The 16,710-nt window shown below is 41.1% G+C and overlaps 1 protein-coding gene across 1 annotated transcript in view; it reads left to right on the top strand.

Annotated features, from left to right (window-relative positions):
- RASGRF2 (Ras protein specific guanine nucleotide releasing factor 2) overlaps positions 1 to 16,710 on the top strand; it is a 230,889-nt gene that overhangs the window by 202,730 nt on the left and 11,449 nt on the right. The window contains exons 20-22 of the mRNA XM_007451722.1: positions 13,291 to 13,351; positions 13,665 to 13,768; positions 15,914 to 15,998. Of these exons, the coding sequence (XP_007451784.1) occupies positions 13,291 to 13,351; positions 13,665 to 13,768; positions 15,914 to 15,998 (250 nt within the window). The remainder of the gene's footprint in view (positions 1 to 13,290; positions 13,352 to 13,664; positions 13,769 to 15,913; positions 15,999 to 16,710) is intronic.

The following is a 16,710-nucleotide window of genomic DNA, read 5'->3' as shown; positions in this document are numbered from 1 at the left end:
CCCTACACGGGGTGCAAAGCCCAGCCCCTATCTGCCAGGGTCTGGTACTCCTTCACCGTTCTGATTTTTACTTCCCTCTTCATTTGCAACCTCTGGAAAGACCCCTTCCTTTCTTCTATGCTCAACTCTATTGTTGTTTCTTCGTCATCCACAATGTTTGTGGGTAGAGGGGAGTCCAATTTAGCTCAATCCACCATGCCTTTGGAGGCCCCTCCCTGATGCAGCAATGCAAGATTCTGGTCTGTAACATTTTAGCAATTGGACTACAAGTCATTCTTAGTCCCATTAGCTCAAGATCCCATAGCCAGACCCTTCTGTGGTCTGTGGGCTATTATGGGTTGAATGGTGTCCCCCTCAAAAGTATGTTGAGGTCCTAACCCTCAGTACCTGAGAATATGACCTTATGTGGAAATAGGGCTATTGCAGATGTACTTAGTTAAGATGAGGTCATACTGGAGGCAGGCAGGCACCTAATCCAATATGAGTGGTGTCCTTATACGAAGATGCCCGTGGGAAGACAGAGGGAGACACAGAGAGAAGGCCATGTGAAGATGGAGCAGAGATTGGAGTGATGCAGCTGCAAGCCAAGGAATGCCAAGAATTGGCTGGCAAACCACCAAAAGCTGGGAAAAGGCAAGGAAGGATTCCTCTACAGGTTTCAGAGAGAGCATGGCCCTGTGGACGCCTTGACTTTGGACTTCAAGCCTCTAGAACTCTGAGACAATGAATTTCTATTGTTTCAAGCCACCTAGTTTGTTGTACTTGTTTAGGGCAACCCTAGGAAACTATTAAGAGCCTTGGTCACTTTTTCCATCCTATGAAACATCTAAGTGAGCTTAGGGACTCAGTTACTATGTTTATTTTCAGATTTTAAAATTCTAAATACATCTTCAGATAAAGCCTGATATCGGTGGATGAGTGGTCATATCTGTGAGTGATTGCTGTTCCTCTTTTCTCCATGTGAACAGTTGATTATCCTCCTTGTATTTAAAACATTGATTACTAAAAGCTAGGTTCTGAAAGTGTGTGCCCCTAGGGACGTTTGACTAAATAGCTGGCAGGGAAATGGCAGTGGGGTGGGGCTCAGACTGGGAAAGGCTGTCAGGATTGCCCAGTTTGAGGCCCTCATGTTGCCTGTGCCATCGCAGCACCCATGCCAGATATCACCAATCAATCCTGAGCACTTTCTTCCTGCACCCGCAGGTGAGCTCAGAACTCAGCTGATTGGCACTTGCTGCTTCAGATGAAAATTACTTACCATCTCAGGTCTTTATTATTCATCAGGCTTAAGATGTACAAATTATTTTTGCTGAGTAAGTGACCTGAGAATGAGAAGTGTAAGACTGATAAGGAATGGAAATTTTAGTAGATGGTACAGCCTGGGAGTGTAACACCTAGCAGAGTCTGATTCTAACTTTTGCAGGATGTCACAGGTTTAAATCTTCGCTCAGCCACTAATAGCTGTCAAGTTTCTTAATCAATCTCAGCCTCATTTTCCTCGTTTATAAAGTGGACTATCAATACCTTCCTCACTGGGTTGTTGTGAAAATCACATGATATAATATGTGTAACGAGGCTAACACAATGCCTGAAACATAATTAGTACTCATATTACTGCTACAGCTGTTGTTATTATTATTATTAGAAAGCACTGACGGTAGCTCTTGGGAAAAATAGTTTCTGCCATCAAGCCAATACAGCCCGGGCTTCCCTGGTGGCGCAGTGGTTGGGAGTCCGCCTGCCGATGCAGGGGACGCAGGTTTGTGCCCCGGTCCGGGAGGATCCCGCATGCCACAGAGCGGCTGGGCCCGTGGGCCATGGCCGCGGGGTCTGCGTGTCCGGAGCCTGTGTTCCGCAGCAGGAGAGGCCACAGCGGTGAGAGGCCAAAAAAAAAAAAAAAAAAAAAAAAAAAAGCCAATACAGCCCAAGTAAAACCAGGCTACATCTTTGTCAAACTCAACTTTCCTTAGGCTTCATTACCTTGTCTATAGAAAAGACATGATAATAACATGATAAAAAACATGATAAAAACCTATAATGGATTATAATCTGGAAAGATATTGAATCACTATGCTATACTCCTGAAACTAACACAATTTGTAAATCAACTACACTTCAGTTTAAAAAGCCTAATTTAATATTGCACAACAATATTAAATAAATAAACAAGTGAATGCAATTTAAAAATCATTCAAATATATACTTTAATCCAAGTCCAAACCACTGGACTAACAGAGAAGCTCAAACCCCAGGGACTCTTCATCGGAGTGAGGTCTCATGGAGGTCCTCATCTCAGCACCAAGACCCAGCTCTACCCAAGAGCCTACAAACTCCAGTGTTGGAAGCCTCAGGCCAAACAATCAGTAAGACAGGAACACAATCCAACTCATAAAAAAAAGAAAAAAAGAGACAGCAAAAAAATATGTCACAGATGAAGGAGCAAGGTAAAAGCCTACAAGACCAAATAAGTGAAGAGGAAACAGGCAGTTTACCTGAAAAAGAATTCAGAGTAATGATAGTAAAGTTGATCCAGAATTTCGGAAATAGAATGGAAGCACGGATTGAGAAAATGCAAGAAATGTTTAACAAAGATCTAGAAGAACTAAAGAACAAACAAACAGAGATGAACAACACAATAACTGAAATGAAAAACAGACTAGAAGGAATCAACAGAATAACTGAGGCAGAAGAATGAATAAGTGAGCTGGAAGACAAAATGGTGGAAATAACTGCCAAGGAGCAGGATAAAGAAAAAAGAATGAAAAGAATTGAAGACAATCTCAGAGACCTCTGGGACAACACTAAACACACCAACATTCAAATTATAGGGGTCCCAAAAGAAGAAGAGAAAAAAAAAAGGGGTCTGAGAAAATACTTGAAGAGATTATAGTTGAAAACTTCCCTAACGTGGGAAAGGAAATAGTCACCCAAGTCCAGGAAGCACAGAGAGTCCCATACAGGATAAACCCTAGGAATAACACACCAAGACACATATTAATCAAACTAACAAAAATTAAATTCAAAGAAAAAATATTAAAAGCAGCAAGGGAAAAACAAAAAATAACATACAAAGGAATCCCCATAAGGTTATCAGCTGATTTTTCAGTGGAAACTCTGCAGGCCAGTAGGCAGTGGCAGGATATACTTAAAGTGATGAAACAAAAAAAGCTACAACCAAGATTACTCTACCCAGCAAGGATCTTATTCAGATTCAATGGAGAAGTCAAAAGCTTTTCAGACAAGCAAAAACTGAGAGAATTCAGCACCACCAAACCAGCTTTACAACAAATGCTAAAGAAACTTCTCTAAACAGGAAACACAAGAGAAGAAAAAGACCCACAAAAACAAACCCAAAACAATTAAGAAAATGGTAATGGGAACATACATATCGATAATAACCTTGCATGTGAATGGATTAAACACCCCAACCGAAAGGCACAGACTGGCTGAATGGATACAAAAACAAGACCCACATATATGCTGTCTACAAGAGACCCACTTCAGACCTAGGGACACATACAGACTGAAAGTGAAGGGATGGAAAAAGAAATTCCATGCAAATGGAAATCAACAGAAAGCTGGAGTAGTAATACTTGTATCATATAAAATAGACTTTAAAATAAAGACTGCTACAAGAGATAAGGAGGGACACTACATAATGATCAAAGGATCAATCCAAGAAGAAGATATAACAATTATAAATGTTTATGCACCCAACATAGGAGCACCTAAATACCTAAGGCAAATGCTAACAGCCATGAAAGGAGAAACTGACAGTAACACAATAATAGTAGGAGACTTTAACACCCCACTTACACCAATGGACAGATCATCCAAACAGAAAATAGATAAGGAAACACAAACTTTAAATGACACAATAAAACAGATAGATCTAATTGATATTTATAGAACATTCCACCCCAAAGTGGCAGAATACACTTTTTCTCAAGTGCCACAGAACATTCTCCAGGATAGATCACATCTTGGGACAAATCAACCTCAGTACATTTAAGAAAATTGAAATCATATCAAGCATATTTTCTGACCACAATGCTGTGGGATTGGAAGTCAGTTACAGGAAAAAAAACCTGTAGAAAACACAAATACATGGAGGCTAAACAGTGTGCTACTAAATAACCAAGAGATCACTGAAGAAATCAAAGAAGAAATTAAAAAAATACATAGAAACAAATGACAACAAAAACACAATGACCCAAAACCTATGAGATGCAGAAAAAGCAGTTCTAAGAGGGAAGTTTATAGCAATTCAATCTCACCTCAAGAAAAAAGAAAAATCTCAAATAAACAATCTAACCCTACACTTAAAACAACTAGAGAAAGGAACAAAGAAAATCCAAAGTCAGTAGAAAGAAAGAAATCATAAAGATCAGAGCAGAAATAAATGAAATAGAAACAAAGAAAACAATAGCAAAGATCAATAAAGCTAAAAGCTGGTTCTTTGAGAAGATAAACAAAATTGATAAACCCTTAGCCAGACTCATCAAGAAAAAAAGAGAGAGGATGCAAATCAATAAAGTTGGAAATGAAAAAGGAGAATTCACAACTGACACTGCAGAAATACAAAAGTTTATAAGAGACTACTACAAACCAACTATATGCCAATAAAATGGACAACCATGAAGAAATGGACAAATTCTTGGATAGGTACAAGTTTCCAAGACTGAACCAGGAAGAATTAGAAAATATAAACAGACCTATCTCAAGTAATAAAATTGAAACTGTAATTAAAAATCTTCCAACAGGGCTTCCCTGATGGCGCAGTGGTGGAGAGTCCGCCTGCCGATGCAGGGGACACGGGTTTGTGCCCCAATCCGGGAAGATCCCACATGCCGTGGAACGGCTAGGCCCGTGAGCCATGGCCGCTGAGCCTGCGCGTCCGGAGCCTGTGCTCCGCAACGGGAGAGGTCACAACAATGAGAGGCCCATGTACCGCCAAAAAAAAAAAAGAAAAATCTCCCAACAAACAAAAGTCCAGGACCAGATGGCTTCACAGGCAAATTCTATCAAACATTTAGAGAAGAGCTAACACCCATCCTTCTCAAACTCTTCCAAAAAATTGCAGAGGGAGAAACACTCCCAAATTCATTCTACGAAGCCACCATCACCCTGATACCAAAACCAGAAAAAGATATCACAAAAAAAGAAAATTATAGACCAATATCACTGATGAACATAGATGCAAAAATCCTGAACAAAATACTAGCAAACAGAATCCAACAACACTAGTAAACAGAATCCAACAACACATTAAAAGGATCATACACCATGATCAAGTGGGATTTATCCCAGGGATGCAAGGATTCTTCAGTATATGCAAATCAAACAATGTGATACACCACATTAACAAATTAAGGAATAAAAACCATATGATCATCTCTGTAGATGCAGAAAAAGCTTCTGACAAAATTCAACACCGATTTATGATAAAAACTGCAGAAAATGGGCATAGAGGGAGCCTACCTCAACATAATAAAGGCCATATATGACAGACCCACAGCAAGCATCATACTCAATGGTGAAAAACTGAAAGCATTTCCTCTAAGATCAGGAACAAGACAAGGATGTACACTCTCGCCAGTCTTATTCAACATAGTTTTGGAAGTCCTAGCCGCAGCAATCAGAGAAGAAAAAGAAATAAAAGGAATACAAATCAGAAAAGAAGAAGTAAAACTGTCACTGTTTGCCAATGACATGATACTATACATAGAAAATCCTAAAGATGCCACTCGAAAGCTACTAGAACTAATCAATGAATTTGGTAAGGTTGCAGGATACAAAATTAATGCACAGAAATCTCTGGCGTTCCTGTACACCAACAATTAAAAATCAGAAAGAGAAATTAAGGAAACACTCTCATTTACCATTGCAACAAAAAGAATAAAATACTGGGCTTCCCTGGTGGCGCAGTGGTTGAGAGTCTGCCTGCCGATGCAGGGGATGCGGGTTCGTGCCCCGGTCCAGGAAGGTCCCATATGCCACAGAGCGGCTGGACCTGTGAGCCATGGCCACTGAGCCTGCACGTCCGGAGGCTGTGCTCCACAGCGGGAGAGGCCACAACAGTGAGAGGCCCGCATAACACACACAAAAAAAATAAAAAATAAAGAATAAAATACCTAGGAATAAACCAGCCTAAGGAGTCGAAAGACTTGTACGCTGAAAACTATAAAACACTGATGAAAGAAGTCAAAGATTACATAAACAGATGGAGAAACATACCATGTTCTTGGATTGGAAGAATCAATGTTGTGAAAATGACTATACCACCCAAAGCAATCTACAGATTCAATGCAATCCCTATCAAACTACCAATGGCATTCTTCACAGAATTAGAACAAAAAATCTTACAATTTGTATGGAAACACAAAAGACCCTGAATAGCCGAAGCAATCTTGAGAAAGAAAAACAGAGTTGGAGGAATCAGGCTCCCCGACTTCAAACTATACCACAAAGCTACAATAATCAAGACAGTATGGTACTGGCACAAAAACATAAATATAGAATCAGTGGTACAGGATAGAATGCCCAGAGCTAAACCCACTCACATGTGGGCACCTAATTTACAACAAAGGAGGCAAGACCATACAATGGAGAAAAGGCAGCCTCTTCAATAAGTAGTGCTGGGAAAACTGGACAGCTACATGTAAGAGAATGAAATTAGAATACTACCTAACACCATACACAAAACTAAACTCCAAATGGATTAAAGACTTAAATGTAAGACCAGACACTATAAAACTTTTAGAGGAAAACATTAAAAACACTCTTTGACATGAACCACAGCAAGATCTTTTTTGGCCCACCTCCTAGAGTAACAGAAATAAAAACAAAAATAAACAAATGGAACCTAATTAAACTTAAAAGCTTTTGCACAGCAAAGGAAACCATAAACAAGACAAAAAGACAGCCCTCAGAATGGGAGAAAATATTTGCAAATGAAACAACAGACAAAGGATTAATCTCCAAAATATACAAACAGCTCATGGAGCTCAATATCAAAAAAGCAAACAATCCAGTTAAAAAATGGGCAGAAGACCTAAATAGACATTTCACCAAGGAAGATATACAGATGGCCAAGAGGCACATGAAAAGATGTTCAACATCACTAATTATTAGAGAAATACAAATCATAACTACAATGAGGTATCACCTCACACCGGTCAGAATGGACATTATCAAAAAAGCTAGAAACAATAAATGCTGGAAAGGGAGTGGTGAAAAGGGAACCCTCCTGCACTATTGGTGGGAATGTAAATTGATATAACCACTATGGAAAACAGTATGGAGCGTCCTTTAAAAACTAAAAATAGAACTACCATATGACCCAGGAATCCCACTACTGGGCATATACCCTGAAAAAACCATAATTCAAAAAGAGACATGTCCCACAGTGTTCATTGCAGCTCTATTTACAATAGCCAGGACATGGAAGCAACCTAAATATCCATTGACAGATGAATGAATAAAGAAGATGTGACACATATATACAATGGAATATTACTCAGCCATTAAAAGAAACAAAATTGAGTTATTTGTAGCGAGGTGGATGGACCTAGACTAGAGTCTGTCATACTGAGTGAAGTAAGTCACAAGGAGAAAAACAAATACCGTATGCTAACGCATACATATGGAATCTAAAAAAAAAAAAAAAGGTTCTGATGAACCCAGCTGCAGAGCGAGAATAAACAGGTAGACATAGGGAATAGACTTGAGGACATGGGGTGGGAGGGCGAAGCTGGGGCGAAGTGAGACTAGTATCGACATATTATACACTACCAGATGTAAAATAGTTGGCTGGTGGGAAGCAGCAGCACAGCACAGGGAGATCAGCTCGGTGGTTTGCGATGACCTAGAGGGGTGGGATAGGGAGGGTGGGAGGGAGGCTCAAGAGGGAGGGGATATGGGGACATGTGTATGCATATGGCTGATTCACTTTGTTGTGCAACAGAAACTAACACGGTATTGCGAAGCAATTATACTCCAGTATTAAAAAAGTAGTAATATATTTATACACACACACACACACACACACACACACTTTAAATGGGTGGATTGTTTGGTATGTGAATTATATCTCAATAAAATTCTTACCAAAGAAACCCCCATAGTAATAACCCACTTACTGCTATATTGTAAAAGAAAAAAAAGAAATAAAAAACAAATCAAAAAAGCAATTCCACTGGTGGGGTGCCCCTTAGCTGCCCACCCAGAATTCTAGTCCCTTGCAGAGTCTTCCAAGTATTCTGAAAGTCTCAAGAAATATGTGCTCAGGAACGAACCCAGTCATTTTCCTGCCTCAGCGTCTTTATTCAAGCTCACAGCCCTGAGGCTACTTGAGGGAGAGACCTTTCAGTGCCAGGACGGTTTCTGTGGAGAATGCTGCCTGGCAGTCTTGTGAAGCCACCATTTCCATATCAAAAAGCTGAGAAAGATGCCACCTGCCCTGTCCCTGTGCCACCTGGGTCCCAGAGCAGCCTCACTCAACCCAGAGTCTCTGTCTCATGAAAACAGCTCTTTTCACATCTTAACCTGGTTCCACCGTCTTTCAACCGTAAGAATTCAAAAGCCACCTGCAGAGCCAAGCAGGGAACAGATGTTACACTATCCCACCTATTCTCCCATCTCTCACCATCTTTCTTCCCATGAAGCCAAAACAAAACCAAAGGCTTTATTTAGCCCTGAACATGTCAACTAAAGCTGACAGATACTGGTGGGGTCACCAGCCCATCAGCTGAGCAGACAACCAGACCCTGAGACACAGTTTGAATCAGCTGAGTCCCTGGGGCACTAACTTATCTTCCCAGCAAGCCAGTGAATAGATCGGTGGAAAGCAAAACAAAACAAAACAAAAAACCCTGGTACAAGAAAACAACTGATATTTGATTGAATTTCTCCAACCAAGTAATTCATTCCACTTGCACTATGTATGAGGGTCCCTATCCCAGCACATGAGATTGTGATTATAGGAGGAATAAATCATGTATTAGTTTTTAAGGGGTTTGATAATTTTACATATCTGATACTTATTTTTATATGTATGAAATGTGTGTTTTAAAAAATCATGTCAAAATGATTAGAAAGTAGAGTAGGAAGTAAGACCTAGACAGAACCATCAACTGAAGGAATGTTATCATTCATGAAATCTCTTCGTGAAAAAAAAAAGAAATCATGGGGTATATGAGAAAGAAACAGAAATAAAAAGGATTATTTAACAACCTGAAAATTATAAAGATTTTCCTGTTAGTTCATTTCTTAATTTGAAAACAAACAGGGAATTATTTTCAGCTGAAACCAAGAGAATTTAGTATTAAACATTTCCATGCATTTATGGACATCTGCCTTTTTTAAAAAAAAAAAAAGTGCCAGAGCATAGGTAGCAATGGGCTCCAGTAAGCCCAGCAGGAAGGAAAGTCATGCTTGAGAAAGGATGGGAAGGAAGAGGTAGTCTGGCAGGTCCCAGAAGCAACATGAGATTAAACCATTCACAAGGTCGGGAGAAGAGTCTGAGGCAGGCCATGCCATGGGCCCAGGCCAGCCCATCACAGTAGCAAGCAAGCGGCCCATTTGAGGACAGAGGCCAGTTGCTCTTGGCTCTGTTTTTAAGACTACATGATTTCTACACTTGAAGGGGAAATTTTCTAGTTACAGAATTTGCATAATCCCGTTTCCTTTTAAGTTTTTTATCTGGTATTGCATTATAAGTGCATAAATATTAAATTGATCATAATGAGTGATACATGTGGGGAAAACCCAGGATCCTGGAGTATTCATCAAACTCTAAGGTAGTCAGAAGACTAGAAGCAAATCCATCCTCTGTTGGACCTGGACCAGGGTTAGAGAGGCCTTCACATCTGCAGGGAACTTTTCTGAACACACCTCCCATCGAATACAAGTTAGGATTGTGAGAGGTTAAAAAAAAAAAAAAAAAAAGTCCCGATGTTAAAGATTTAGATGCATTCAAGTCATATAACAGTGAGATATAAACATGACACATGTATTTAAACACATAATACATTAATGCGGTAAAGTGAAAGCTTTCTATGATGAATCATCCCTTCCTTACACAGTGTCACAGGGATTACTTTATGCTGACGAAGTTTAATTAGCATAGGTAGTTTGTGGCCCTGTTTGTGAATAAAAACCTCTGCTCAAGACTTTTATATTCCTAAAATACCACGACCCTCCAACGTTGTCTGACCAGCTGGCTTCTGAACCTATGCAGTATAGTTTTTTTTGTAGACAACTAACATGCCATAGAATGAAAAGAAACAATGATTGACTTCTTGGATGGTCAACTGGAGTGGGTTCAGTCATGAAAAGGGGACCCACAAACCTCACACAGCCCCAAGCAGCATTAGACTCCTTTTTTTTGTAGAAGAAAAACTACTTTCTTCAAATTGCTTCATACAGTAAACCAGGTATTCAGATGAACAGGCCAGGATAAATGTTTTGCTTGGTTTAATCGAATCAGTTTACCAGAATCAAAGGAAATCCAGGCGATTGTACTAAGCTAAGGTACTTGATACATCCAGCTAAGGTACTCACTGTGGATGTTTACACGTTACAGGTCAAGAATATTTGACATGTCGGTGTTTAGGTGTAGCATTTATTTTGTTCAGACCCATTAGAACTTTTACACCAAAATGACATCTTGCTCCTACTCTTACTTGGAGTCAGGGGCTACCTCTCTTACTAGGTGGATTTTGTTCACCTCCTTTCCTGGCTTGAAAATGTCTTCAAAGATAATTAGTCATCAATTTAGTTTTTTACTTTCTAATCACTTTTAATTTTGGTGCAAAGTGTTATTTTTATTTTTTTTTGTGTGTGTTTTTGCGGTACGCGGGCCTCGCACTGTTGTGGCGTCTCCCATTGCAGAGCACAGGCTCTGGATGCGCAGGCTCAGCGGCCATGGCTCACGGGCCTAGCCTCTCCGCGGCATGTGGGATCTTCCCGGACTGGGGCACGAACCCGTGTCCCCTGCATCGGCAGGCGGACTCTCAACCACTGCGCCACCAGGGAAGCCCCAAAGTGTTTTTTGACAGCTGGATCATCCTCATTTATTAAACACATCTCTGTATTGTTCTGAGCTATTTCCTTGGGTCACATCTGCCTTAAGAATTCGACTTGCCCTATGCATCTCTTCCTTTTACTTGGCTGTTCCCGAGTTATATCCTTTATAATAAAACTGTAACTATAAGCATTAAAAAAAAAGAAAAAAGAATTCGACTTGCCATCACTAATGAATTCATGGGTGGGCATCAAATTCTGGAGCTGTTCCTTAATAATAATACTGAAAATCTTTTGTAGAATGGCAATGTCACATGCCGTTTTATGGCAGAGTATACATTTCTATAGTTATTTTTAACCTTGTTGGGGGTCATGGATTCCCCAAAAGAATATGATGGAAGCAGTCTCCTCTCAGAAAAATGAACATATGAATATATGCAAACATTTGCATATCATTTTTAAAAGTTTGTGGACCTCTAGAGATTATTTAGTGATACTCTAGGGTTAAGAACTTCTGTTCTAAGGGGACATTTTCAAAAGAGATAGCATTTATTTTGATTTACAGGGCACACTCTTTTGAAGAGAAAAATGTTAGGTAATTGAATGGGACCAGATGTATCTTGGAACATTAGGGTAAGATCGTTGAGGATAGGAACATTTGATAGAAGCGAAATAACTTCTGGACCATTTCTTTCCAAGTTAAGAATATTGCCCAGCCTCATAAAAAGGATCTTTTCCACGGGTGCACATTGTTATAAGGCCATTGATCTCTCTCCAAGAACACAGGCTACCGTAGAAAGGATGACATGCGCTTTGGGAAAGAGTCACTTTTCCTCTGTGTCTAACCCGTAAGTGTGATGTAACAGTCTTTGGAGAAAGAGTTATGTTTACTTATTTTTTCCTCACCTTAATCTTCCCTTTAGCATATGGTGACTTTTTCTTCTCACAAATGATACGGCTAATTGCAGACAAGAGGATTGCCATTCCTGTGATCTAGAAGGATTCTGCTCCCGGGTAAACAGCCAAGAACTTTTGTTAGAGAGAAGGAAGATAGAGGAAAAGGAATTGACCTTTTCTGGGGTGTGTTCTACGCTGGACCTTTGAAGTGGTGCCTTTCATAAGCCTGCTCATGACAAGCAAGAGCAACAGGAAAGCAAACTGGACCGAACCCTGGGCCACTTAGTCCATTTCTTTGAGCTTTTGTTTCCTCATCTATAAAATGGAGATAATAATGCTTACTTTATAGGGATTTTTTATGATATAGGAGAGAGTGTGTGTCAGGTGGTTAGCACATGCCTGGCATGTAATGAGCATACAATTACCCTCCTCAGTTGATTTTGTGTTTTCGAGGGTGGTAGTTTTGTTTTTATCAACTCAGAACACAATAGAACATCACATCATTGTTGCTTTTTAAAACTAGTGTCCTCCAGCAGACAGGCTACATGGTTGGGCACTATTTAAATATTTTAATACTTTTGATATGTGATTGTGCCTTCATTTTAGGACACTTAAAGTGTTTGGTCCAGATGGCAAGTTATATAATCAGGTTAACTTTCCTGGACCCTGAACTTCTCTTGGACTTGAAAGTATCGCTGTCACTCTGGAACCAGCACCCACCTTAACTTATGTATTCATTTACTCATTTGTCACTGATCAAAAAAAATATTTATTGAGAGCTGAATAACACCAAGTGTGGGGATACAGTACCAAATGTGTCTCGGGAAAGCCCATCTGGGAAGCAAAGGGGAAGAGTTCACCTGCTGGCTTTCTACCTGGTATTGTTTGAACTCTTGCTACCCAGGAACCCCCCTGAGCTTCTGGTCTACCTATATCTGCATATTCTGCCTCAGCATCAGCAAGGAGGGGCCAGGGTAGGGGCTGGAGGGTTGTGGATGGGACACTTAGTCCTGTTAGAAACCCTGACTGATAGCAACGCAAGGCACCCAGATTCGTGGCATAGATCCGCTCAGTAACGCAAAGCACCAGCTTACCCTCTGCTTCACTTTCACAGTGGGTGTTTCATTTACAACTTGTATGTAACAGGTTGGCTCCGTTGTTATAAGTCAGCTCTCTTGATGATCCTCCTCTGCCTTTAACATGTGTGTTTTCCTGTTTCCTTGACCCTCTGTCTTCAATTCACGTCTCCATAGCCTCGCAGGCCGGAACCCTCCGACTTCCACCCAGGGACAACTGAACTGCATTTTGTCATTTCATTTCTGGTATGTTTATTTTCTTTTCATGGAGGATATTTTGACTTTTTTTTAGGGCCCTTTCACAAGATGATCAAGATGACATCCACCTAAAACTGGAGGATATAATTCAACTGGTAAGTTCAGCCGTGGTCTTATCCTGCACAATTATGTGTAAGACTTACCTCTCAAAGGCAAGCACTGTGCCCATAACTGATAACTGGGTTCTGGACTGTATATTCTGTCGCTGCAACTGTGTGAGAAGAACCAGATTTGGCTTGGGGTTTAGCAGTTGGTCCATGATGTTAATGCCGGCTATTATTTCTGAGCTTTCTGCCGTTTTCTTCATAGCTGGAATCTAGGGTGGACTTTGTACTCCAAGCAGCTGCAGTGAGCTGGCAGGCACCTTGCTTCCGGGTGTGTTTCATTCCCTGCCCTCATCTCTTGCAGACGGACTGTCCAAAGGCCGAGTGCTTTGAGACCTTGTCGGCCATGGAGCTGGCTGAGCAGATCACCCTCCTGGACCACATCGTTTTCAGAAGCATTCCCTACGAGTGAGTGTGCCCTCACGGTGGCAGGTCCCCACAGGCAGGGCCGGCTGCCTTACAGCTGACATTGTTCCTCAGCAGATGTATGTACGCAGAGCTGTGGCTCTTAATCTTATGTTGGTTTGGTCCCACTTGAATGTCTTTTGGTTCCACTTTATGTTGGCAATATTTATATAGAAATATTGGGAACTCTCAAGATGGTCAGTCTTGTGTTTCTGTATGTACTACAGTTACCATAGAATGCGGAGTTCTCTGTCCTCTCACATCTTTGTGTTATAGAAACCGCAATACAGTATAACAGTGGTTCTCAAACTTTATGGTGCCTAAAATCATTTGGGAAACCTGTTAAAAATGTACATCCCTAGGTACCGCCCCCTGCCCACCCCCGCCTGCCAGAAATCCTGATTCCAGTAGATTTGAGGCTTAGGAAACTTCATTTTCAATGAGAATCCCAGATAATTCTGTGTGGTCTAAGACTATACTTTGAGAAACACTGATGTTGGGAAATTCTGTAAATTCTGCTGCACTTTTTCCCCCATGTCCATAAATCAGCAGGTGGTATTGCTGAGCATCGAGAATCCAGAACAGTGTAGACTCCCAAGACAGTGCTTTGCACAGAGCACACTTGGAGTGGGTATCTGCCGAGTGAACGCTGTCACGTAATGAGCATCCATGTCACTACTGCCTTTTAGCTGTCTCATGTGCAGAGTAAGGGAGGCTCTTTAAGCCCCCTCCTACTGTCCTAATCAGCAGCTCTACAAACAAGGCCTTTGTTTGGACAAATAGCAACTGTTGGCATAAGTCCCCTGTGAAATTATAACTAAATGAAAGGTAAGGGAGGGGCTGGATAAGAGGTATGACTGTGGTCCATGTCATATGTAGAGAAGAGGACATCCAGGATGATGGAGGCTCAGGCATAGCCGTGTTGGTGGTCAGAGCTACATTATAAGGGGCAGGGCCAGAAGATGCTCCTGCAGACCTTTCTTTTATGCATTTTATCTTATTTCCCTCTTTCAGCAATTGTAGGCCCATCCACGAACATGGGGAAAAAGGGAACGTGGCTCCTTGGCCGTACAAATGAACCCACTGACTATTTGATGACTTGAGTTAGGAGTGCAGTGCCTCTTCCCCCCACCTCCTGACTATCCTCCAGTGCAGTGAGGATTCAGGAGGGAGGGGAGCATGACCACCATGGAAGAGGAGAAACAGCAAAGCCTGAATCTTTGTGGTTGCCCTTGGTGTGGTCTCTTCCTGGGACCCTTCTCACCTCTCCTCTTCTGTGCCACTGTGAACATGTACCAATTTTCTTCCGTGGAAAAAGCACATCTTTATGTCCAACAGCCTTGCAGGATTGGAACAGTACCACCCGCGTCAAGGGACTCAGTCAACATTGGTGGATTAAGAATGTGTCAGAGTAATTTCATTTTATTTTCGGTAATGCCTTGACAAAATAATTCCTGTATGCTCCAGCTTGATTGTCCCTCGCTTGCTGTGATCCGGTGACCCACTCATGAGTGAAATGAAGGAGCAGGGATGTTATTTGGAAGACAGACCTTCCTCCAGGCTGAGCCCCCACCACCGTAACTGCCTTCATCACACGAACGGACTGCAAAGTGCTAACGCCAGCGTTTGTTCATTCGGCCCTTATCACGTGTACTGTTCCGGGCTCTGGGGCGAGCAAAGGAAAGTCCCTGCCCATGGAATTGACATTCTCCTGGAGACTGTCAGAGCAAAGTGGAGGAAAACATGCTGTTCTTGATTAACATTTTTGGTAGTGATGGATTTTTCAAGCCTTCTGCTAAGGCTTAAGATTTTTTAAAGCTGATCCAGGGAAAATGGTCTTGGTTTCTGAGTTAGCACTTAAGCTCTTTATTCCTCTTGTCATTGTTTTCCAATTTCAGAGAAGCCTTTATAATGATCCTAACAGGGACCCGGTTCCAAACATTTATAAGAGAGAGCTGAAACTGAAGAATCTTTTTCTTTTTGGCATCAAGTGGTGAAATGGTAGAATTGAGCTAAAATTCATTTGAGATGGAGCAGCAGGGTTGGGCAATGTCAAGTTTAATGTATATAATATTCATAATGATTATTCAGGATCAGAGGCACCCTTAAAAAACTTAATTGATTTTGTGTTTTGTTTTGAATTTTCAGAGAATTTCTTGGGCAGGGGTGGATGAAGCTGGATAAAAATGAAAGAACACCTTACATTATGAAAACCAGCCAACACTTCAATGATGTGAGTAACCATAGAAATAAAACCTTGGGTGGGAGTGTTATAGGAGGATGAGTATCAGGGTCTTGAGATGCCTTCTCTAAATTAAAAGAAGTCTGCCACCCACTTTTTAAACAAAACTGATGGAATGTTAAAAAAAAAAAAAGCTTAAATCTCCTCTAAGAGTTCACAGTGATGTGATAACTTCCAGTTACCTTCCAGTTCACATTTGATGGTACACAAGTCTGGTAAGTGCTCAGTGATGCATAGGTAGCTGCTATTATTTTTATCATGATCATGATTATTTCATGGTCATAGATTGACTGGTTCTAACAGCACCGTGTCACTGGCCCCTGGTGGTACTGGTGATGGTAAGGCTGGGTTGCTACAGCTCCTCCTCATTATTACTGAACATTCAGTCCCAGTACATTCCAGGGTGGGAAGGAACCTCTCTGAGCATAATTACAGTGATGCTGAGACTGCGTGCAGAGGTAACCAGCTGTCGGTCCATCTCCCCCTCTGCTGTTCTGCAGCAGTTAAGATGGAGTTGCTTTTATACCCTCCTCCTCCCTATTGGTGCTGTCCTACTGGTCTTAGTCCTGTGGAAGAGCCACAGATGTTGGAATGTCTTCAGGCCTATCCCGGCAAAGGGAAGGCTCCCTTTTCAATTCTACTAAAGTACGGTAAAAGGAGTAATGATAATGTTTAAAAAAAAAAAAAAAAAAAAAAAAAAAAA

This window comes from Lipotes vexillifer, unplaced genomic scaffold (assembly GCF_000442215.2).
Source record: "Lipotes vexillifer unplaced genomic scaffold, Lipotes_vexillifer_v1.1 scaffold740, whole genome shotgun sequence".
In the NCBI taxonomy this organism is placed as follows: domain Eukaryota; kingdom Metazoa; phylum Chordata; class Mammalia; order Artiodactyla; family Lipotidae; genus Lipotes; species Lipotes vexillifer.
The sequence above is the reverse complement of the archived record's forward strand: the minus strand, read 5'-3'. Positions and strand labels throughout refer to the sequence as shown.